Genomic DNA, 24,708 nt, shown 5'->3' with positions numbered 1-24,708 from the left:
GCCGTGAAGAGTAACTCCTGGGCGGGGCGGAGCGGAGGGCTCGGAGGGAGTCCCCTTGGGGGTCGCAGGGGAGCACTGGGTTCCTGAGCGACCCCCCAGACGCACCTCGACTCGGGCCTTCTGCCCTGGCCTCACTTAGACGGGGTACGTCCAAGGCTCCACGGCTTCCCGAGGCTCGCTCGCTCTCTCTCTTTTTTTGTTTTTTTGGCCCAGCCAAAGGGGTCGGAGAACCGCTGCGGCCCCGGAGCCGGATGGGAGTTGTAGTCCGCTCTCTCCCGGGTTTGCCCTCAGCTCTTGGCCACCCACGTACCTCCACACACCCCCCCCCAAAAAAAGTTTCCGACCTCATTTTTTATATCGTTAGTGCTAACCTGCAAACAGACAGGTGGCGTAGGGATAGGAACACCCATTAGGCAGATGGACACAGTGAGGTTTGGATGAACGAAGGTGAATTGCAGGAGGGTGAAGGCGGTGAATGGACTCTAAAGACTGGGGCCTGGAGGGTACTGACACCAGACTTTTTGGTGTTTTTGTTTTTGTTGTTGTTTTCGAGGTAGGGTCTCACTTTAGCCCAGGCTGGCCTGGAATTCACTATGTCGTCTCAGGTGGCATCGAACTCACAGCGATCCTTCTACCTCTGCCTTCTGAGTCCTGGGATTAAAGGCGTGCGCCACCACCAGACTTTTTAAAGGCCTTGGCGGGTGCTGGGCGGCCTGTGGCCTGACCTGGAATGTGAAGGGAGCAAAAGCGGTCCGAATGGGCTTAAGGAGGCCATGGGAGGGGCTGACTTTGTCCAGTGAAAATTTCTGATTTCTGCCCAGCTGTGTACAGCTGGGACGGCCCGGAGCCAGAGAACTATGAGTCCTTCCAGAACAAAAGATCAAAGAGAGGGTCAGGCTGGAGAGATGGCTTAGTGGTTAAGCGCTTGCCTGCAAAGCCAAAGGACCAGGCTCGATTCCCCAGGATCCACGTAAGCCAGATGCACAAGGTGGCACATGCGTCTGAAGTTCGTTTGCAGTGTCTGGAGGCCCTGGTGTGCCCATTCCCCCCCCCCGCCCATCTCTCAAATAAATAAAGGGAGGGTCACTTAGATGACAACACATCCATTATGAGATGCGTTTGATGGAGATCCATAGGGTTGGCCAGGTTTCCTGCACCGAGGAAGGAGGCTCTCTGAATGCTTGCTACACTGTGGGAGGTGTGAGACAGCCTGGAACTCGATTGTGTAGCCGAGGATACCCTTCAACGATTGCTATGCGTGTCTGCACTTCCCAAATTTGGGGATTACAGGCGTGTCCCACCACTCCAGCTGGAGTTGGGGTGGCTTCGTGGAGCCTGATGATGGCTTTCCCTTGAGGGATTCTGGGCTCTCCTTCTAGGGGTTTGGCTGGGATGGAGCCACAGGGGGGCGCCAGAGACCAAACAGGGACAGATCAAGATTTCATTGGAGAATTAGGGGGTTAGCGACCGGGTTCTGGAACGCCCCCTAGACATGCTGATTCTTCACACCCTCGACCTTATTTCTCACAGCCCAGGAACCCGCAGTGAAAGGGATAACTGTCCAGTCCTCAGATCCTAAATTACTCCCTATGTAACCTCCAAAGCTCCTTTAACCTTTCTAAATGCCAAATTATCAGAAAAGCCCAATTCTCGTTAGACTCGATCCCTACACTATAGTGGAGGGGAAATAGTCCCAGGCAATACCACACCCAGTTTTATGCTGGGTATCAAACTCTGGGCTTCCTGCATACTACGAAAGCACTCTATAAATTTAGCTACATCTCCAGCCACAAGATTAGCTTAAAAATTTTCCCCCCATTTTTGACTTTTTTTTTCAGCCTGGGGTTGGGATCCCTGCCGCCCCCTAATTCTCTAATGAAATCTTGATTCCCCATCTGTCCCCCCTCCCTCCTCCGTCCTTTGGTCTCTGCCCTGCCTGATCGTTTTGGGGGGAGGAGGAATTTCAAGGTAGGGTCTCTTTCTCAGGCTGACTTGGAATTCACTATGTAGTCTCAGTCAGGGTGGCCTCGAACTCTTGGCCATCCTCCTACCTCTGCCTCCCAAGTGCTGTGATTAAAGGCATGCGCCACCACACCTGGCCTGATATATTTTCTTTAAATAAAATATTTGTGGCCGGCCATGGTGGTGCACACCTTTAATCCTAGCACTTGCAATGCAGAGGTAGAAGGATCGCTGTGATTTTGAGGCCACCCTTGAGCTAGAGTGAGACCCTACCTAGAAAAAACAAATTAAAGTATGGGCATGAGAGAGAGTATAGGTATGCCTCTTGCTGTTGCAAACCAACTCCAGGTACATGTGCCATGTTGTGCATCTGGCTTTATGTGGGTACTAGAGAATTGAACTCCAAGCTGGCAGACTTTTCAAGCAAGTATCTTTAACCACTAGGCCATCTCTCCAACTCTGTCAATTTTTTTCCACCATACAAGCACTGATATATTCATATTAAAAAAAAAGTGCAGGGCTGGAGAGATGGATTAGCAGTTAAGGTGCCTGCCTGTGAAGCCTAAGGACCCAGGTTCGATTCTCTAGGTCCCACATAAGCCAGATGCACAAGGTGACACATGGGTCTGGAGTTGGAGGCCCTGACATGGCTACTCTCACTTTCTCTCTTCCTCTATCTCTAATAAATATAAATAAATCTAAAAATCAAAACAAAACAAAAATAGTGCAAAAGCTGGGTGTGGTGGAGCACGCCTCTAATTCCAGCACTTGGGAGGCAGAGATAGGAGGGTTGGAGGATTGTTATGAGTTGAAGGCCACCCTGAGACTACATAGTGAATTCCAAGACAGCCTGGGCTAGAGCGAGACCCTACCTAAAAAAGTGCAAAACCGGGCTGGAGAGATGGCGTAGCGGTTAAGCGCTTGCCTGTGAAGCCTAAGGACCCCGGTTCCAGGCTCGGTTCCCCAGGTCCCACGTTAGCCAGATGCACAAGGGGGCGCACGTGTCTGGAGTTCGTTTGCAGAGGCTGGAGGCCCTGGCGCGCCCATTCTCACTCTCTCCCTCTATCTGTCTTTCTCTCTGTGTCTGTCGCTCTCAAATAAATAAATAAAAAATTTTAAAAAAAAGTGCAAAACCAAGTGTGGTGGCACACACCATTAATCCCATTACTTGGGAACCCGAGGTAGTAGGATCCCTGTTTGTTCAAGGCCAGCCTGAGACTACATAGTGAGTTCCAGGTCAGCCTGGACTAGAACAAGACCCTACCTTGAAAAAAAAAAAAAGGTAGTGCAAAATTTCAACGTTTATATAAATGACTCTAATCCTCCTGCTTTGTGAACTTTTTTCTTTGCAAGGAAATACACACTCTCTAAGTTGGCACTCAAAATTGGCCACTTTTTTCTTTAAAAACAAAAACTTAGGGTTGGAGAAATGGCTTACCAGTTAAGCGCTTGCTTGTGAAGCCTAAGGACCCTGGTTCGAGGCTCGATTCCCCAGGACCCATGTCAGCCAGATACACAAGGGGGTGCTTGCATCTGGAGTTCATTTGCAGTGGCTGGAGGCCCTGGTGCACCCATTTTCTCTCTCTCTCTCTGCCTCTTTCTCTGTATCTCTCAAATAAATAAACAAAAATAAATTATTTTTAGTTATTTGAGCGAGACAGAAAGAAAGAAAGAATGGGCACACAAACGAACTCCAGACACATGTGCCACCATGTGCACCTGGCTTATGTGGGTCCTGGGGAATCAAACCTGGGTCCTCTGGCTTTACAGGCAAGCACCTTAACTACTAAGCCATCTCTGCAGCCCACCTTTTTCTTTTCTAGTTGAGAACATTTTGTTTTTCTTTTGTTTTTTTCGAGCTAGGGTCTCACTCTAGCCCAGGCTGACTTGGAATTCACTATGGAGTCTCAGGGTGGCCTCAAACGCACAGTCATCTTCCTGCTTCTGTCTCCCAAGTGCTAGGATTAAAGGCGTGTGCGACTACACCCGGCTCAGAAATATTTTTTAATTTTATTTGCTAGAAAGAGAGGCTTTGGGTACAACAAGCATCTCTTTGTCTCTGCAGAAGAACTCCAGCCACATGTGCAACTTTGTGCATCTGGCTTTATGTGGGTGGGTACTGGGGAACTGAACTCTGGCTGTTCATTAGACTCTGAAGACCAGCACTTTAACTGCTGAACCATCAATCCAGCCCCAAGAACTGTCATTCAAAAAATTACTTTTATTTGAGATAGAGAGAAAGGCAGAGAGAGGGAGAGAGGGAGAATGGGTGCACCAGGGTATCCAGCTACTGCAAACAAACTCCAGATGCATGAACCACCTTGTGCATATGGCTTATATGGATCCTAGGGAATCAAACCTGATTCCTTTGGCTCTGCAGGCAAGTGCCTTAACTGCTACGGCATCTCTTCAGCCCAAGGACTGTCATTTTTTGCAAGTTGCTTGTTTGTACAAGGAATCCCAGAGCTCACCGCTCATTCTTTTTCAGCCTCATTCTTAAGGGCTCACTCTCCCATGCTCTGTTACAGCCTCAACAGGCGATCAGGCCTGGGAGCCTTGACAGTCACAGACAGCTCCTAGATATTCAACTGTCCTGGCAGCTTTGTTCTCTGAACCCCAGTGAGCCAGGCTCGCAGGGCCACAAAAACCCCTCACCAGAGCCCTGCACTCAGCTCAAAGCTCAGCCCAGTGCATGACTGAGCCTGTCTGCCTGCCCAGAGCCTCAGCCCTAGCCAGTATGAACAGTAAAGTCACTGACATTCTTTTTCCTCTTCTCCCAGCATCCTCCTCTGATGGCCTCCCCCCTGGTCACTGCCTCCTGGATGCTCACCCAGGTCTGCAGGAATGACCTGCTACTCTGACCTTCGGTATGAAGGCATTGGCACCGGTCCTACAGGAGAGGCCCTGGGGATAGATAGCACCTTACTTTCCTAGCTGCTTCTTGTCTTTGCCAACTGGCCTCAGATCTCTTATCTCCACCAGGGCCCTGCCAGGAGTGTTACTATTACCCTTCTTCGCAGATTGATAAACTGAGGCTGGGAGGCAGTGACAACCAGCCCCGAGCTGCTCCCATAGTCCACACTCTGCCTGGATTCCAGGGCACTTGGCCTAGTCTACTGCCTGACAGCAGAATATCATGGAGTACAGGGAAAGGCTAAGCGGAGATGGGCCTGGTATGTGCTTCAGTAAAAAGCTTTGGGGAAGAGGCAGTTGTGAGCTCACAGCTCCAGGCCTAGCCCCAGGTTCATAGAGAGGAGAAACCCTGAGTGGGAGGGGCTCCTGGTAGGGAGTTAGATACTAATGTGGGGGGGGGGGGACTTGGAACCCTCATGCCCTCATCTTGGGCTTCCTGAACCCAGGGTTTTTGCTTCTCCTTCTAAAGTCCAGATTCAGCTTCCTGGGAATGGCTGAGGGAGACTCTGAGCCCTGGCCTCAGAAGCACCTTGGAGCCTCTGATCCTGCAGGCCTAACAAGAATGGGTGCTTTTGCCCTGAACCACTGAAAAAATATGCTGCTGCCCACTTCTGTTTCAGGTAGTTGAGCACCAGGGTAACACTTGAAAAGTTATTCCTCTCTCTCTCTCTCTCTCTCTCTCTCTCTCTCTCTCTCTCTCTGGACATGGGCTTCTTTCTTTTTGGTTTTCAAGGTAGGGTCTGACCTGGAATTCGTCTCAGGTTGTCCTCAAACTCACAACGATCCTCCTACCTCTGCCTCCCCAGTGCTGGGATTAAAGGCGTGCGCCACCACATCTAGCTTATTTTTGTTTTTGGGTTTTTTTTTTTTTTTCCAAAGTAGGGTCTCACTGTAGCCCAGGCTGGCTTTGTACTCACAGCGATGCTATCACTGCCTCTGAATGCTGGGATTAAAGGCGTGCACTGCTACGAATGACTGGACACCATCTTTTTGTGTGTAGTCGAGAAAGGTCCCTGCCTCAGGTAGGAGGGGAGGTGAGGTAGATGGCTTGGCTCCCTCTTACTACCTACCTGGTTCTGTAGGAAGTGCTTGAGGGGCCATGTCGTGGGAGGCAGGGAGCTCAGCACCCCTGTTTCGTTCAGGCACCAGTTTTTGTTTAGAGGTGTTCTCTTTCATGTGTTTCAGGGGAGAAGCTGATAAAAACACCTCCCCCACCCCCAGCCCGTGCCAGCCCCCTTGGCCACTCTCCCACCCCCTCTCCAACCACCCTGCACACCATGGGTGTTTCCTTTTGAAATGTCCAAGGCTCCAAATGGGTGGACATATGGTGATTTCATCATCCTCAGTTTTCTTCCAAAATTCTCCAGTACTGCTTTGGCTCCACTGCAGGGGCTCCCACGCTCTGCTCAGCGACAGCCCATGTGGTTTTGTGATTATCAGTCCCTTTGGGTGCACAGGAAACTAGGCTGGAGCCCCCCCCACACACACCCAGTTCTGGCCAGCAACCCCCCCAGCTATGGACACCACCCAGTGTGTAAGCTGCTTCAGGGAAGGGTGGGTCCCGTTTTGTTCTGCATGGTGGGTGGGGCACCATGGCTCCCTGTACCACACCCTAACCCCTCTCCTAGTCTCCCCCACCCCAGGTGCTCAGCAAAGGAGCTTACTGAAGAGGGGCATTCCTTGGACTCTCTCTGGAAGCCTTTGGGGCCTGGTCTCTGGCTTCAGAGACCAAAGCCAGGGTTGGTTGCAACACCCCAGAAAATGGAGAACAAGAATTCAGACAAGGGGCTGTCTGCTCAAGGCTTCCCTCTGTATGCTGCTGGGTGTCAAGCCCAGAGCCTTTCATATGCTATGTGAGTTTGACTTTGAAGGCAGAGGGGAGAGTGGTGGCTGGTGACCGGCCTGGGGCTAGTCTGCTGACCAATCCTATTAGGATAAAAACAGGCCTTGGTGGGCATGGTGGCACACGACTTTAATCCCAGCACTCGGGAGGCGGAGGTAGGAGGATTGCCATGAGGTCAAGGCCACCCTGAGACGACAGAGTTAATTCCAGGTCAGCCTGGACCAGAGTGAGACCCTACCTCGAAAAAACAAAATAAAATAAAATGAAAGAATAAAGAACAGGCCTTGGGGTGGTTTTCTTATTTAGAGACCTTGAATTCACTTTTTTATGCCTCCCAAGTGCTGGGATTAAAGGCATGTGTCACCACACCTGGCTAAAACATTTTTGAGAGACTAGAGTCTCCCAGGTTTTGAGTTGTGTGGTGCTCTGGGCTAGGATGGAGACAGACCATCCTGAAGGTTTCTAATCCCAGGGTTTAGAAGCAGGGTGGAGAGCGCCTGTCGTCTTCCACATCCTGGCTGCTGGGGAGCTGGAGTGGGGCAAGGGGTAGAGCTATCTCTCCAGGTGGGCAGCCCCATTTTCATCCACAGCTACTGGCCCTTCCTGAGCTACCCAAGTTCAGGGGCAGGGGTCAGGTGGGAGGCAGACACCCTTGCCCTTCCTTCAAACCTCTTGCCTACCTAGCAAGCACTGCCTTGGTAACCTCTGGTGGGTCAGCCCACACTGTTGTGCCACACAGGTGGGTGCTGTAGTGAAGGCAGGCCCTAGCTCACACCCAGGGGAACTTTCTGGTGTTTTCCCTTGGTGCTCTGATAGCTTGAGAAAACACTATAGGTGAGCACAGTGGGGGCTTTCTACAAGCTAGTGGCCCCAAGGTGCCAGGATCCCATGAAGGAATGACAACTTTGAATCATTACCGTAGAGCCAAGCCTGAGTACATTGGTAGTGGGGGTCAGGGAAAGTTGGGGTCCAGAAGCTGTTTCAAGAAAAAAAGAAAGTGTGTGTGTGGGGCTGGGCACTCCTTTAATCCCAGCACTGAGGAGGCTGAAGTAGGAGGATCACTGTGAGTTTGAGGCCAGCTTGGACTAGAGTGTGATCTTACCTCAAAAAAACAAAAACCAATTTGGGCTAGAGAAATGGCTTAGTGGTTAAGGCACATGTGAAGCCTAAGGACCATGTTCAATTCTCCAGGTCCCATATAAGCCAGATGCACGTGGTGGCACATGTGATTGGAGTTCGTTTGTAGTGGCTGGAGAAGGCCCTGGAGTGCCCATTCTCTCCCTCTCTCTCTCTCTAATAAATTAAAAAAAAAAAATCTTAGCTGGGTGGCACATGCCTTTAATCCCAGCACCTGGGAGGCAGAGGTAGGAGGATCGCTGTGAGTTTGAAGCCACCCTGAGACTGCATAGTGAATTCCAGGCCAGCCTGAGCTAGAGTGAAATCCTACCTTGAAAAATAAAAAAACTTAAAATATATATTTATTTTTTATTTACTATTTGAGAGCAAAAGAGGCAGAGGGAGAGAGAATAGGCACACCAGGGCCTTCAGCCACTGTGAACAAACCCCAGATGTGTGCGCCCCCTTGTGTGCATGTGCCACATTGCACACTTGCATCACTGTGTCTGGCTACATGCGACCTGGAGATTCGATCATGAGTTCTTAGGCTTTGCAGGCAAGCGCCTTAACCATTAAGCCATATATATATATTTTGTATTTTATACACACACACAAACTTCATTTGCATGTTTGTCACTCACTCTGTAGTCCCAGGTTGGCCTCACACAGCAATCCTCTTACCTCTACCCCTCCAGTGCTGGGTGAGGCTAAAGGCATGCGCCACCACACACTCGCTCGGCAAGCTTTATTAAAGAAAAATTTTACCTGGCTTTTTACCAGTCTGCTGCAGCAAGCTTCTCATAATGTCGGGATCAGCTGGGTCAATGATAGTGTGTGCATACAGTGTATAGTCACCACAGGCTTTGCCCAATTCACTATTACCACCACTGTAGTGATGGGACACCAGCTTTTGCCAACACAGCATAGTATTCCATCTCAGATTTCCTCAAAGCTGGGCAGTTGGTCAGAGTGACCAATGTTGTTTTGCCCTGCCTGACCATTTGTAAAGTCTGCTTGCACCCACCATGTACTGTCCACTTTTCACAAGTTGGAGCCTGGAGTTGATGGACTCAAGATATTTTTTCCTCTTCTTTGCAGTCACCATCTTTCTATCTTAAGTGCAGGATGGGCCCCAACCAAGAGCAGCTACCAAACCAGCCAGGGAGGCAGAAAGATGCTCCCCCAGTGCAAAGCTCAGGCTTTTCTTTTTTCTTTTTCACCCTAGCCCAGGCTGACATGGAACACAATATATAGTCTTAGGGTGACCTCGAACTCACAGTGATCCTCCTGCCTCTGCCTCCCAATCTCAGGGGAAATGGGAATGGAACTGGTAGACTTGCAATACAGTCTCATTGACCACCATTGTTATTCCCACCATCCTGTTTCAGGATCCACAGCAGAGATGAGAACCCAGAAATGCCAGGTGCTCTGGGTTCAGACCTGGTAGATGAGCCCACACAGGAGCCAAGTGCTAGTTCATGGCTTCTTGACTCATACTGGCCATCAGGTATGATCTGGCCACAGCAACTGGGCCCAGGAGTGTGGCAGCGAGTCCTTAAACATGTTTATCCTGTGTGTTCTGCTACAAGTTCGCCCAGGGCAGTCTCTTCCTTGGCTGCACCTTCCAGGCATGTTAATCCCAATTTGTCAACCTTTTCTCTTTGGTTATAAACAGGTTCCCTATCTGTAACATCAGCTGGCTGATCAGCTCCACCCATGACTGGATTTTGTCACCAGTGTCTGTTTTGTCAGTCTTCAGGGCTGGCTTCCCCAAACTCCCTCAGGGTGAGCATGGAGCTGGCTAGCTTCTGGAGCCCAGAAGTCCTTGTTTACAAGACCCTGCCTGGCAATAAGGGCTCCATAGGTGTCCACCCATCTGTCTGCAGCTAAGACAGAGCTGGAGGTAGCAGCAGCGTTGTGGAGATGGCAGGCAGGGTTCCATCCTGCTACCAAGCTTCTCCCACTGTTTTACCTCCAAAGCTACAGTCTTGCTCAGCCCCCACCTGGCACAAGGTAAGGGGTCACTGGCTCCTTGGGAAAACTCTTGTCCCCACCTTCATCTGCAGGACTCTTGATAGGATCAGCTTAGTGGGACAGCCACCTTGCCCTGGGCAGGCCTGTCAACTGGATTCCCAGAAGGCTCTGCAAGTGTGCCCCCTTGACCCAGGAAGACAAGGGAGCCTCAGGAGCCAGCTTCAGCAATTAAAACTTTTTTTTAATGTGAGGAACAGTCATTAGTCTGTCACTTTCCTCTACCAGTGAGTGGACAAGCGCTGTACTTTTAACAGTGAACCTATGAGGCCATGTCTCGCCCACCCTTAGCTAGTTGCAGGGAGGGAGGAACAAGGCAGGGAGGTAGCAGGCCAGGCCAGAGCTCGGCCCTAGCAAGGCCCAGAGCAGCACGGGGGGAGAGCGCACAACTCCCTAAAGCCTACCTGGAGAGCCCAGGTGAGGTTGCAGCCACTCCACCTGCCTCAGCGTGAAGCCTGTGGTGACAGCAGACAGCTGGTCAGCCTTGAGGCTGAGGGAGTGGCTGCTCACTGGCTCTGGCTCTTTATTGCTCAGTCTGGGGGCTGAGGGGTGATCTCAGGACAACAGGTTCTGCACTGGCACCCTTTGCTCAGCAGGGTGAGAGGGAAGGAAGAAAAAGGGAAGTGAAGAGGAAAGAGGTTGGGTTTGCCCCATCCCGGCTGCCAGGCCAGGGCACAGGCTTCCCCTTACCAGCACCAAACCACCCCATGTCATGGGCCCAACCCCTGCCCTGAGTTGGGGCAGGTTGCCAGGAAGCTGCTATGAAGGCTGAAATGAGGGTTCAGTTCAGAGCCCTTTGGGAAGAGTTGGGATGACTTCCCCATGGCTAGAAAGACCCAAGACTCTGAAAGGTGTTATTCCTTGAGAGCCACATTGAGTAGCTCCAGGGAGGAGCTGCCCCAAAGTGGAGTGTGGGGAAAGAGACAAAAAAATAATAATCACAGCTTTGAACAAATGCTATGAAAGTTAACTAGAACTCAGTCAAGTATGAAAAGAGTCACTTTACAGAATAAGACCTAGCTTATGTGGGTTTTTTGGAAGACATTCTCTCACTCCTCCAGACCCCTACAAAGGACAAGAGTGGCTGAGTCTTAAACCTGTGACTGCTGTGCTGGGTGGAGTGTCAGAAGTGGGGGCATAGAAGGAAAGGGCCAAGTAGGTCCACTGGAAGCCCAGACCTCAGCAGAGGCAATGCCTGACTCACCCAGGCACAGAAGGGCAAAGCTGGTGGGAAAGAAGCCGTTGGGCATGAGGCAAACAAACCTCGGTGTGGAGACAAGCTGAGAGAGTTCGGGCTCCCGTCTACTCAGCCCCGCCACAGGTGCCAGAGGGGAGAGCGCCAAGTGCCGGCCAGGGCAGGGAAAGAACACGGGCAGGGACAGGAGAGACTGTGTGGACACAGGGCTGTCAGACAGAGGCGGCGGCAAGAAAGAAGGCTGCCTCTAATCTTATATATTAAAAATATCCATGGTTCTTGTGCACAAAATTCCACCATTCATATCCAAGTGTCACCCTGCCTCCCTGCTGGACCCCAGAACAGCCTTAAAAGAAAAGATGGTGGTTTTCCTATTTGAGAGCTGAGGAAACACCGCTCAGTCTTTATGGACCTTGAGAAATGGCGCCCCTTTCCCTCCTCCAATCCCTGCCTCCCAGCCCATCTGGGCAGGCGTGCCATGTAGATGGCCCTAGGGGTTGGGCATGGTTGTCACTCGTGCCTCCTCTTGGAGGGTGGGATAAGGTGTGGTGGAAGGTCAGCAGGCAGTTCATGGCCCTCCAGCTTGACCTTGATGAGGTGATTGGCCAGGGCAAACTCCTCATCATCCAGCAGGCCATCCTTGTCCACATCCGCCAGCTTCCAAATCTTCCCCAGCACTGTGTTGGGCAGCTTGGACTTCACCATCTCCTTCTTAGCATTGGCACCCGTGATCTTGCCATTGACAGGGGACAGTGTGTAGAAAATCTCATCATAGGTGGGCTTGTCCTTGCCCACCACCCACTCGACGTCATCAATGCCCTCGCCAGCCCCCTCGCCATAGCCATGCCCAAAGGGACCATTCATGGTGCCATCAAAAGCACCACCCTTCACGGCCTGTGAGGGCATGAGGGATTCCTCTTGGCGCACCATCACCATCAGCCGGGCGATGTCATTGGCCAGCATGTCATCCACCGTGTCCAGCAGTTTGGGCTTCAAGGCCTGGAACTTACTGAAGTCCTGGGTCTGCAGGATTTCCTGTGGGTAAAGGAAGGAAAGGCCTGGAAGGGGTGTACAGCCTCTCAGGACTCTGGGAAGAGTGAGCCAGCCAGGCTGTGCAAGCAGAAAAGGCTGGGCTCCTGCCTACCGGTTCAGGCCTAGGAGTTGGCTCTGCAGCCAGGGTTACGCTCCCTGTGCCTACAGCATCACAGCAGCACCTCCTCCAGGACTGTGGTCAAGATTCACCAGCAGAACCCGTACAGGACCTGGCCAGGCCCTCTGCCTATCCCAGCTGAATCATCACATTCCCCTCCTCGATGTCATAGCCTGGGTCAACTCTGAGTCAGATAGGGAGCAGGGAGCTGGTGACTAACTTAGACACTTCCGGTTGGGGAGGCCCTGCCCCATGGAGTTGGGAACCCCTCCAGAACTATTGGTCCAGTGCTCTATGCATGACTTACTCCCCAAGGCCACAGGCCCACATGGGGCACTTAGGACAGCCCAAGTTGGCCCTACCTGCATCTTGCGCAGGCTTGGGAAGTCACCCGGGGAGATCTGATGCTCCCGCTCAATCTTCTGATAGATTTCACCCAGGTTGTTCACCAGCTCTTTCTTTTTGCTCTCTTTTCCAAAGACGTTGGGCATCTCCTTCTTGAGGGAGCTGATGATGTAGGCATGGACCTGTGAGGACAGGGAGGGGCTTGCTTGCTTGGCACGCAGTCCCCAGGGCCTTCAAGGACACTTCCAGGTGCCTGATGTTCACTGCTCAGGTATAGGGAAGCAGAAGGCCCAGGGTCAAGCGTGAAGCTGCTGCAACCGTTATGGGGACCCAACAGCCCAAGAATAATACAATGTTGGCAAAGGGGCATGACTGCTCACTGCCTCGGTGATGGAGAAGGATAAACAGTATCTGAAACAGAAGACATAACATCCTTGTACAAATCATGGTGACAATCTAGGCATGGCAAACCCCAGCCTGTCAACAACAGGAGGCCACGGAGGAGCACAGGCGGTACTATGCATCCTCCCTCTCAGTCCTTGCCTCTTCTGAGGCTATAGCCGAGGCTGCAGCCTTGCTATAGTAAGCCTCAGAAGCCATAGGCTTGCCCAGTGACTTTGCGCAGGAGCCAGGATTGTAACAAGCTACAGAAAGAGGTCCACATGCCAGTTGTTTCTTTGTGGGACTCTGTCCGGATGTCCTACACACCGTGGGGATGACACACTTTCAAAAGTAGGGGGGAGAAGCAGGGTCTCAGCCTGAGACTCAGATCTGTGCACAGTGCTGGGGTCCTCCAAACTGAATTTGACCTAAATGATATGTCTGGGTTCACCCCATCTAATGTTTTCTACTTAACCAGTGGTGGCAGCAGCCTGGCCCAGAACTGTTTGAGGGAAGCAGCCACCGCAGGACTGGCAATGTAGGCTTTCCCAGGGATGCTGTGTGGGGCAGGTGCATCAGAAAGCACAGTCACAACTCCACCTAGCACAGGCCAGTGCAAGTCACTCACTCCAGGAAAAGGAAGTGGTGGCAGAACAGCAGGAGTGGGTGAACTGGAGACCATGGGATTTTGCAGGCACAGTGACTCAGGCCTGTGGGCTAAGGTTCTCTGCTACCTCTGACAGCTCAGGCTTTGAGATGCTGGGCCAGTCATATAAATGTATTATGATTATGAGTACCTTTCTCAGAACGCTCCTAGACATCTTGAGAAGCACCCAGCCCTGCACCATGTAGATGGAGAAGTCTGATCTACTGGCACACAGCATTAGGGCTCAGTGGGAACTGCTGAGAGCATTAACAAGCTATCCTATTGCCTGCCAGAGTGCTTCAATGACAAAGGACGAGGGGTATATCTTGTTTGGTCAGGGAGACCCTCAAATTCTGACTCTGGCCTTAGAGTGAGGTTGGTGCCTTGATGTCCGGCCACCACCAGCCTCAGAGCCTTTGTGCTACAAACAGCAGCAGAAACAGGGTTTTGAGGGAGGTGCCTTCCTCAGTCTCCAGGTAATGGTCACAGGCCACAGGCACAGTAAATTGCTGAAACTACACCCACTTGGTGCCTGTGTGCCTGAGAAGGCCACAAAGATTTTGCCCTTTGCACTGTGTCTCCGGAGAACGAGTGGTTGGCCCTGTGTGTTTGTAGGGTTCACTGGTGACAATGATTTTCATTTCCTAGCCCTAGCCAGCCTGAGCTCTCCAATAGGCTCCTAGCTATTACTGAGGTTCCAAGCAATTCAGAAGCTGGGTTTCAACACACATCATTTTCTCTGGGTCACAGCCTGACCATCCACTTCTTCAGTAGCTTCTTCTTGTCCCACCTTGTATAGCAACTCCTACCCCATCTATCCCATTGAGATGGGGATGGGTTCCCTCCCTAGTCCTCTACTCAGGCAGCCTTACAGCACCAAATAATGGGTGTAACATTTCATCTATGCATTCTTTTCCCTACAAAGGCTGAGATGGGGGCTACCTAGCTCATCCCCCACCCCCACATTTCCCCAAAGCCCAGTACCAGCCTAGCACACTTTAGTGCGCAATAAACCCCATGGGAGAAGACAAGCAGCTCAGCACACTCCATTTCCCGACAGCCTCCTTTTTCTTGTAGTAACTTCCTCTTTGATGTTTCTAAGCTACATGTATGTTTGGAACCTTCTTTGACCAAGGTAGCACATAAAGCCCACAGAGAAGAGGCTGAGGAAGCTGGTAAAGAACCTCAGTCAAGAGAAGGCTGTGCTGAGGCACATGCAGCAGTACTTTCCACACACACAGGAAGTTATGCAGGGTTAGCTGTGGAGCAGCTGCAGTGGGTCTTAGCAAACCAGGCCCTGAATGCCAGTCCCTGAGCCCCTCAGCCCAGCTAGTAGTAGCCAATCCCCTGCCCAGTCAGTGTCTACCTTGGCCAGCCTGGCCCGCTTGATCAGGTCGTTGAGCTTCCTAAGGGCGGCATTTCTGGGCAGTGATTGGATGTCTTTGAAGAGGTCCTGCTCCTCTGCCTCAAAGAGCTTTCGGTTGTCAGGGATGAGCAGTGGGTGTGACCAGAAGGAGCCAATGTAGACCCGGACCACCTCAGGGGTGTTGATGATCTTCCCCAGGGACCACATGAGAGCCCCATACACACGCATCAGCTGCTGAGTCTCGATTTGGTCAGCCTTATTCAGCACCACTCGGATCTTGTCCTCATGGTTCTTGAGGGCCTTGATGACCTCTGAGAACTCGTCGGAGATGTCCAGCTTGTGGGCATCAAAGAGCAGAATGATGCGGTCCACGCGTTCAGCAAACCACTCGAGGACCGCTGCAAAGTCATAACCTGGGGAGGAAAGGGGTAAGCAAGGTTGCCTTGGCAGCTCCTATCTCTAATTTGGTCTGGACTTTCTGGGCCCAAGGTTTCGTGAACTCCCTGAAAGCTTTCATCTGGTCTGCACAGCAGCCCGAGGACAAGTCTCCTCTACTTTGAGCACCTTTGCCCAAATGACATGCACAGGCACTCATACAAAGCAAGCCACTAAGCCCACCTGACACAGCTTAGCACAGGAACACAGGCAGAGATGGACCTGAAAGCTATGTGTCTTGGATAGTGGTGATAATCAATGGCAGCACCAGAACCTGCAGCTGCTATCTAACTAGGGCCCACAGGCCAGATCCCTGTTGTAAGTATCACTCATTTTCGATAACAGCCAGGAAACTATAGCTTAGGGATTAAAGAAGCTAGCCCAATATGAATAAAGTTTTATTGAAACAGGCACACTCATTTACATGGCTATGGCTGCCTTTACCCATAATAGCTGAGTTCAGTTGTTATAACAGAAACCACAAGGTCCATAAAGCTGACAGTGTCAACTCTAGAAACTTCCAGAAAAGGTCTGCTAATCTTTTACAACAAACCCACAAAGTGTCACAAGCCACTTCCTTCTCAACCAACTCCCTCAGGTTCTTACTCTAGCCTAAGCTTACCTAGAAACTCACTCTGTAGCTCCAGTTAGGGTTTGAACTTACAGTGATTCTCCTACCTCAGCCTCTGGAGTGCTGAGACTAAAGGCATGAGCTACCATACCTGTCCCACTTCCTTATCTTTTTCTCCCCTTTGGTTTGTTTTCTTTCTTTCTCCTTCCTTCCTTCCCTCCTTCCTCCCTTCCTTCCTCCCTTCCTTCCTTCCTTCTTTCCCTCCCTCCCTCCCTCCCTCCCTCCCTCCCTCCCTCTCTCTCTCTTTCTTTCTTTCTGTGTGTGGGGGTTGGAGGTAGGGTTTCACTGTAGTCCAGGCTAACCTGGAATTCACTATGTAGTCTCAGGGTGGCCTCGAACTCACAGTAATCCTCCTACTTCTGCCTCCCAAGTGCTGAGATTAAAGGCATGCAACACCACACCTAGCTTTTTTTGTTTTTTAAAATCTTAAGTGCTTCTCTAAGATCAAGTTGCTAAACTGGACAGGCTCTGGTTCTAAACCCTCTTCTATGCTACACTCCAATTAAAGTGACCTGTGCTGTGCTGTTTGTGACAGACACCAACTGGAATTTCCCCATTAATAACAGTATCGTTAGCTGGGTATGGCAACACACTCCTGAAATCCCAGCACTTAGGAGGTGGAAGCAGGAAGATCATGAGTGCAAGGTCAACGTTGGCTACAGAGAGAAATTGAGGACAAGCTGAGTGTGGTAGCAAACTAAAAAAACAAACAACAAAAAAAAGTACTAGTAGTAGCCGGGCATGGTGGCGCACGCCTTTAATCACAGCACTGGGGAGGGTGAGTTCGAGGCCAGCCTGAGAATACATAGTGAATTCCAGGTCAGCCTGAGCTAGAGTGAAACCCTACCTCCAAAAACAAAACAAAACAAAACAAAAAAAATACTAGTTTTAGCCCGATTTATGGCTTTTGGCTTAAGACTTGCAACAGAAATGAATACAAGAAGGTGTATGAGTCTTCTGTGCCTTTCTTCCTGAGGACTGGGATAAGAGACACTATGGCAGGAGCTGGTAGTGTTTTTCGAGGCAGGGTCTCACTCTAGCTCAGGCTGACCTGGCATTCACTATGTAGTCTCAGGGCAGCCTCGTACTCAATGCAATCCTCCTACCTCTGCCCCTAAGTGCTGGGATTAAAGGTGTGCGCCACCACGCCCGGCTTTGGAGTAATATTCTTGGGTTCAAAGAAGAAAGCTGCCTGAACTGCTGTATTTCACATCAACTCTCAGATTATGCTTTTCCAGACTCTGTAACAATGCTTTAATTCTGTATTCTAGCCCACAGCTATGCCTCTTCAGGTGCTCCCACTTCTTTCACTGCTCCTGCAAGTGGATATTTCTCACCTTTCAGGAATATGAACAAGAGACAGGAAGACCAGGAGGAAATCGTGGCCTAGAGCCTTTGGGGAACTTCAATGCTCCAAGATGCCATTTCTTCTCTGGGTGAATTTGGGCAACTTCCATGCCCAGAGAACTCAATATCCTTGTCCTCCACCAAATAAATACACACCATAGGTTCTAGGCTAAGTAAGTAGTGTAGTCCAGCCCTCTAAGAACCATCTAGCTAAGTACTTCCCAGGGGGCAGCCATGTTCCTGAGGATAAGCAATAGAGGTCCTCTGACGTAGGATATCTGGGACACTGCCCAACTGGCCCAGTTAGGCCCTGCCACCACCTCATTGCATGGAACAGAAAAGATAGCACGGATCAGGAGAAAGGACAGTGTCCAGGGAACACATATGAACCAGGAAGGTGGCCCTCACCATCCCACTCTTGAAAGCCTGCTCAAACTACATCACGTGGCTGGAAGGCAACACGGGGCCCTACTGCCTAGCCTGTGTGCACAGCCCCTGGGCTCTGGGGAGGCACTGCTTCCAAGGCGCTACAGGCTGTGCACTTCTGCTCTGCTAGGCTAGACAACATTCCCACTGCCAGGCCCTACCTCAGAGCCAAGTGGCTTCAGTGTGGGCTGTAGCCCCAAGCCACAGTCTCCATACTGGGGCACACAGAAAGAACAGACTTCACAAAATGGCCCTGGGATTCAAGTTCCAGCTCCAGCCACTGCTGTGGTAACCTTAAGGTCGCCTCTTCTGAGTTACACTTGCTTCATGTGTAAAATTCAAACAACTCCTGCTGACAATGAAGAAAGGACTGAATGAGGTAGGGGAGTTGGGCTCCCAGCCAGGATCTAGGCATGGATGACCTAGGGTGAGGGGGTAGTGGGCTCTATGGGAATAAGGGGCTCAGTAGGCTGGTACCCTACTGAGTGTTCAATTGCCTCAAAGGTCAGAGGCTAGCCTTTGTCCAAAAAGTCACCAGAATATGAAGGAAATCTTATACCAGCAGTCCAGTGACCCTGTAGGCCTTCTAGAGCTCTGATCTGCAACTATGACCTACTCAACAGGCAGAGATTTGGGGCATACTGATCTGTGGGCTGGGGCCTCCTCATAGGTGCAGTGGTGGGCTGTACTGCAGTCTGGGTGGAAAGGGGATCCTGCCAGTGGTTAGCGGGGTGACAGCCTTCCATACTCTTGGAATCAGGTGTAAAGAACAACCCAGCAAGTGCCAATCTACCAGTGCCAGCAGCCAGCTACCACCACAGGCTGCTGATTCCAAAGTACAAGGCCCTGGGGTGCCCTAGCTCTTTGCAGCTGGCTCTGAGTGCAGGGAGGGGACACTCAAGGAGTGAGATGTCAGCAGAAAACCGGAAGGGAAGGACCAGAGTAGCAGAGCAATGGGGAAGCAGGGGCCCAGTGAGGTGGCTATGGCCTAGGGCTACAGGCTGCACCCTGTCTGACCTCCTGAGGCCTGGGGGGGGGGGGGGTGAAGCCCTCTATAGTGATTCTCAGGGCCCAATATTGAAAAGTGTTGAGTCAGGAAATACAAGGCTCCTGCTCAGCAAAGTGAGGCCAAACGCTTCCCCTGTCCAAGTGTTTGGCCTCAGACAGCCAAAGTTAAAACTAATTCACACAGCTGGAGTGGCTGCAAGGAGCAAACCAAGTTCCTGGGAATGTTCCTGGGAACAGGGGCCCCTAATGGGCTGAGCACAGCTGGTCCCACTGGCTTTGGCTCTGTATTCAGGCCTGTACCAGGGGAGCTAAGGTCACCCTCCCAAGCCCCACCCAGTGTGGTCTCATTCCCTCTCCCCCTGAGTGGAGAAAGGAGGCACAGAAAGAGATGGGAAAAAAGGTGGAAGGGGGCTCTCTCTGCCTTTTTCCCACAAAAAAAGTTCTGGCTAGCACCTCACCTTATGCTGGGGGGGGGGGAGTTATTAAGTTCATTTGTTTGCAAATGAATAAAATTTCCTGGTAATAGTTTTGGCTTAAAACAGACAGGGTCTCACTCTGTAATCCAAGCTGGAAATCAAACTTGTGGCAGTTCTCCTGCCTCAACCTCCTGAAGGTTGGGACTACAGACGTGAGCCAACACACCTGGCTTGAAATTTCCTGTTTACTATGGAAAATGTTCATAATTTGGGTAGGAAGGAGACTTGCAGCTGGCCAAGTATAAGCATACTCACAGAAGGGTCACAACTCTCAGGCTTGTGTCATGTTGTCACAGGCATGTTACCATGTGACTGTAGGTCACCTCTAGGCCTCATGTGGCTTTCTAGAGACAACAGTTTCAGGAGGTAACAGGGGCCCGCACTGCATTGAGGATGGAACACAAGTCCACACAAATGACAAGAACAGCTATTCAGTGGACTATGTGGCTCAGACACATGACAAGGGCTGGCACTGCCCAGGAAAATGAGCCTCAGGCTTTGGGACATACCAGAGGTCAGATCAGCAACACCAGACTACACCAAATCCACAGCACAGTGAGAAGTCATGGTGCACCTAGTGAGAGGAAAACATGAGCCTAGAGGGGGGCACACTACACAGCTGTATGGGAGAGACAGACACCATTTCTACTATGAACACGAAACACACAGCTCATGGAAATGGGCTGGGCAGAAAAGGCCCACATGCAGAAGGAGGGACTTCAGTGAGTTAAAGCCATAGCCACCTCTAATAAGGGACAAGGAGCCATCTGGCAAGCTCAGCCCAGAAGTCATACTGCTAAGCGAAATAAGGCAGTCCAGGAGGTCAGACACCAACACTAGTGGGTTCCACCTGTGAGGTACCCAGGGTAGTCACATGTAGACAAGATAATGGGGATGGTGGAACTGGGGCAGGGAAGGAAGAAACAGTGCCTAGCAGGAAGAATTTCAGCCTGGGAGGATAGAAAGTCCTTGAGGTGGACAGAATGATGCTAGTACAATAGCAACAATGTACCAAGCACCACCAAACTGTACTTAAGATTGTACAAAATGGCTGGACAAATTTTTTTTTTTTTTAAGTTTCTCAAGGTAGGGTCTCTCTCTAGCCCAGGCTGACCTGGAATTCACTATGGAGTCTCAGGGTGGCCTCAAACCTCTACCACCCAAGTGCTGGGATTAAAGGCGTGCACCCCACGCCTGGCTATACTTGATACTTTTTATTTTTTTTATTTGACAGAGAAAGGGAGGGAGGGAGAAAGAAAGAATGGGCACACCAGGGCCTCCAGCCAGTGAAACAAACTCCAGATTTGTGTGCCCCCTTGTGCATCTGGCTAACATGGGTCCTGGGGAATCGAGTCTGAGTCCTTTGGCTTTGCAAGCAAATGCCTTAACCGCTAAGCCATCTCTCCAGCCCCTACACTTGATATTTTAAATTTTATTTGTATACAAGCAAACACCAGATGCTCTCACCACTTTCTGCATCCGGCTCATATAGGTGGTTTAGGAATTGAACACAAGCTGACAGAATTTACAAGCAAGTTCTGAACCATCTTTCCAGCCTCTACAACTGGCATTTTATGTGTACAAGTTACCTGAACTCACATACTGATGTTTTCATAGCAGGTGCTTTACCCACTGAGCCACCTTCACAGCCCCAGACTTTGTATTGTATCTGCCAATTTTTTGTAAGTTTGAAATGATTAAATTTCAAAATAAAGATGCTTAAAAAAAAAAAAATGGCTGGACAAGGTGGCGCATGACTTTAATCGCAGCACTTGAGAGGCAGAGGTAGGAGGAGCACAAGTTCGAGGCCACCTTGAGACTACACAGTCAATTCCAGGTAAGCCTGAGCTACAGTGAAACCCAGTCTAGAAAAAAAAAAAAAAAAAAAAAGATTGTATAAAATGCCAGGTGTGGTAGTGCACGCCTTTAATCCCAGCACTTGGGAGCCAAAGCAAAAGGATCACAAGTTCAAAGCCAGCCTCAGCTAGGCTGAGGCAGAAGAATGATGAGTTCAAGAACAGCCTGGAGACCTGGAGAGATGGTTCAGCAGTTAAGGCACTTGCCTTCCAAGCCTAATGACACACCAGGTTCCATTCCCCAGTATCCATGTAAAGCCAGTTGCACAAAGAGGCACATACATCTGAAGTTCATTTATAGTGACTGGAAGCCTTGGCAGGCCCATTCTGTTTCTCTTCTCTTCTCTTCTGTCTCTCTCTGCTTGCAAAGAAATTAATATTAAAAAGAAAAAAACTGAACATGCCTTTGGAGAATATCCTTAAAAGGGGGGGATTCTGGAGAGATGGGCTTAGTGGTTAAGGCACTTGCCTGCAAAGCCTAAAGACCCAGGTTCAATCCCCCAGGACCCACATAAGCCAGATGCACAAGGTGGCACATGCATCTGGAGTTCGTTTGCAGTGGCTAGAGACCCTGGTGCATCTATTCTCTTGCTCTCTCTCAAATAAATAAATAAACAAAACAGAAAAAGGAAAAAAAAAGGTGGGGAGTGCTGGAGGGATGGCTCAGCATTTAAGGTACTTGTCTACAAAGCCTAATGACCTGGGTTCCATTCTCCAGCACCCACTTTAAGCCAGGTGCACAAAGTGGTGCACACATCTGGAGTTCATTTGCAGTAGCTGCAGTCCCTGGCATGCCCACTCTCTCTGCCTCTGCTTCTCTTTCTGGGTGGAGGGGGAGTGAAGAGCTCAGGGTTGGCTGGTTGGCTTTTGTGATGCTGGGGATTGAACCTAGGGCTTTGTGCATGCTAGAAAGCACTTGACCACTGAGCTACATCCCCAACTGAGAACAGCCTAGGCCAGATCCTGTCATAAAAAGAAAAGGAAAGGGAAAATGAAAAAAGAAAGAAAGAAAAAAGGGAGGAAGGAAGATGGGGCATGGTGGTATATGCCTTTAATCCCAGCTTTTAGGAGGCTAAGGGAGGAGGATCATTGTGAGTTCAAAGCCAGCCTGGACTAGAGTGAATTCTAGGTATGCCTGGGCTACAATGAGACCCTGCCTCAACAAGGGGGTGAGGGAATGTTCTGGGAGTAACAGAGTGGAGAAAAATCAAGAGCAGTTTAGGACATCCAGGCAGAGCCAACTCAGGGAAGAAAGAAGGGTACTGATAGGAACTGAAGACCCCCTTCCCCACAAGAGGAGCTGTGTCCCAGGCTCACTGCCCACAGAATACTACTGGTCCACCTACAAATCAGCTGACCTTTCTGACAAGAACAGCTATGCTTCTCACCACTAGCCCAGAGGTGAACTGGGGCTATTACTATGTGTCCCACCCTCCTCCAGCATCCTCTAAACACAGGTAGTTCCAGCAACTGGAGAAAGCTGCTTCACACATTCCTAAGGTTTCTAGAACATGGAACAATGGAGGGTTTGTCTCCCATACGCTCTCGTTTCCTGCCATTCAAACTGTGTGGGCCTTGGTGTTTCTCATCAAAGCACTCCATCACACATGCCCCACCGTGCTGGCCTAGAGACAGGAGCACAGGCAAGCAAAGCTGGGATACTGTGCAGACTTGCTCCACACTTAACTACTCAGGGAAGGGAAGGACCACTTCAAGCAGCACAGAATTAAACCAAGGTGCCTGTTAACCCTAGGCATGTGCCTGAGGGAAGTGGAAGTTCATGTACCAAGTACTGCACACAAATGTTACACCAACTTAATTTAAACCTGCCTCAAATTAGACAACCCATACCCCTGCCCCTAGTGATGAAAGACAGACAGTTGTACTAAATATGGTACTTTCTCCTCAGAGAGGCAACCAGCATGCTCAGGTCCAGCATTTGATTAGAGTGCATAAATCTCTGGGATCTGGATTCAATCCCAGCAACACAATTTTTTAGTATTGTTTTTATTTATTTTTTTTCGAGGTAGGGTCTCACTCTGGTTCAGGCTGACCTGGAATTAACTCTGTCATCTCAGGGTGGCCTTGAACTCATGGCAATCCTCCTACCTCTGCCTCCTGAGTGCTGGGATTAAAGGCGTGCGCTACCACGCCCAGCTGTTTTTAATATTTTTATTTATTTGGGAGGGAAAAAGTATGTGTGTGCATGTGTATTCCAGGTATTCCAGGGCCTCTTGCCACTGCAAATGAACTCTAGATGTATGCACCACTTTGTGTATCTGGTTTTGCATGGGTTATTAGGGAATCAAACCCAGACCATCAGGCTTTGCAATCAAGCACTACTAAGCCATCTCCCTAGCCCCATAATTATTTTAAAAATAGCAAACCTTGCTGGACATAGTGGTGCATGCCTTTATTTTATTTATTTTATTTTAGGTTTTTTGAGGCAGGGTCTCACTCTAGCCCAGGCTGACCTGGAATTCACTATGTAGTCTCAGGGTGGCCTCGAACTCACGGCCATCCTTCTAACTCTGCCTCCCGAGTGCTGGGATTAAAGGCGTGCGCCACCACGCCCAGCCCTCTTTATTTTTTTATGTAGGTACTGGGGAGGGAATCAAACCTAGATTATTGGACTTTGCAGACAAGTAGCGTAACCACTGAGCCATCTCTCTAGCCCTCAGCCCTATATTTCAACCATGAGTCTCCTACTCAACAGACATCTGAGCCACCCGAGAAGGCCAAATGTCCTCTCTAAGTTCCTACTGCCTTCTCTGTAACATGACAGTTAAGTTTCCACCACCAGGGCTGCGGAGAGCGTCGGGTGAGCACCTGGCACTTGCCCCGCACTTTGTAAATGTTTGCTAGTATTTACTAGCGGCATTTGCACTAGAGCCCAAGAAGCTCCAGTGTGATGGATGTGTAGGCATGGGCAGCTCAAAGGCGTGAAGAATGCCTCATACCCCAAATATAAACCAAACATTTGCAGGCACTCGAGCCAGCTGCTCCTTAGCCTGCTGCCGCCTGGCAGCCTGGGGAACAGGTGCCAAGGCCGGCACAGCCTGGTACGACGCCTCCATAGGCAGAGCTGGCGCACCCACGTGCTGGCTGGGAGACAGGGGAGAGGAGGAGTGGGGATGTGAAGATGCAAGACTTTCTGACCACATGGCCACAGGGGGCTGTGGAATCTGAGGGGAAACCCAGCTAAGGCAGTGCTGTCCAGAGGCTCCTCCTCAGGGCATTACTCAGAAAACAGAAATGATGGGAAACTCTGGAGTTTTCCCTTTCATTTATTAATTGGCTGGCTTTGTTGTATACACTAGGCACCAGGGCAAGAGCCTAGTGCATGTAAATTCCTATGATATGACACACCCCTGGACCCGAGGAGTTATGGCAATTGCCCCTGGGCCACTCAGCTCCTTCAGCTCTGACCTGGAAGTTAAACCTTCAGATATTATCTGTGAGTAGATGAGGTTAGCCTCAGCACTTAAGAGCCCAAAGCCCAGCTACAGCCTGGCCCTAGGTCAGTTCTCAATACGAGCAGCCTCTCTGGACACTGCAACGTAAGCACAGCCCCTGCCACA

General features: G+C 50.4%; 1 protein-coding gene across 1 annotated transcript in view; it reads right to left on the bottom strand.

The window, feature by feature from the left end:
- Nucleotides 1-10,028: 10,028 nt before the first annotated feature.
- Nucleotides 10,029-24,708, bottom strand: part of Ehd1 (EH domain containing 1) — a 30,126-nt gene continuing 15,446 nt past the window's right edge. Inside the window, exons 3-5 of the mRNA XM_004656640.3 lie at nucleotides 14,949-15,361; nucleotides 12,573-12,737; nucleotides 10,029-12,095 (exon numbers count right to left, since the gene is read on the bottom strand). Coding sequence (XP_004656697.1) covers nucleotides 11,571-12,095; nucleotides 12,573-12,737; nucleotides 14,949-15,361 — 1,103 coding nt within the window. The 3' untranslated portion in view covers nucleotides 10,029-11,570. The remainder of the gene's footprint in view (nucleotides 12,096-12,572; nucleotides 12,738-14,948; nucleotides 15,362-24,708) is intronic.

Source organism: Jaculus jaculus, chromosome 1 (assembly GCF_020740685.1).
Source record: "Jaculus jaculus isolate mJacJac1 chromosome 1, mJacJac1.mat.Y.cur, whole genome shotgun sequence".
Taxonomy (NCBI): Eukaryota; Metazoa; Chordata; class Mammalia; order Rodentia; family Dipodidae; genus Jaculus; species Jaculus jaculus.
The sequence above is the reverse complement of the archived record's forward strand: the minus strand, read 5'-3'. Positions and strand labels throughout refer to the sequence as shown.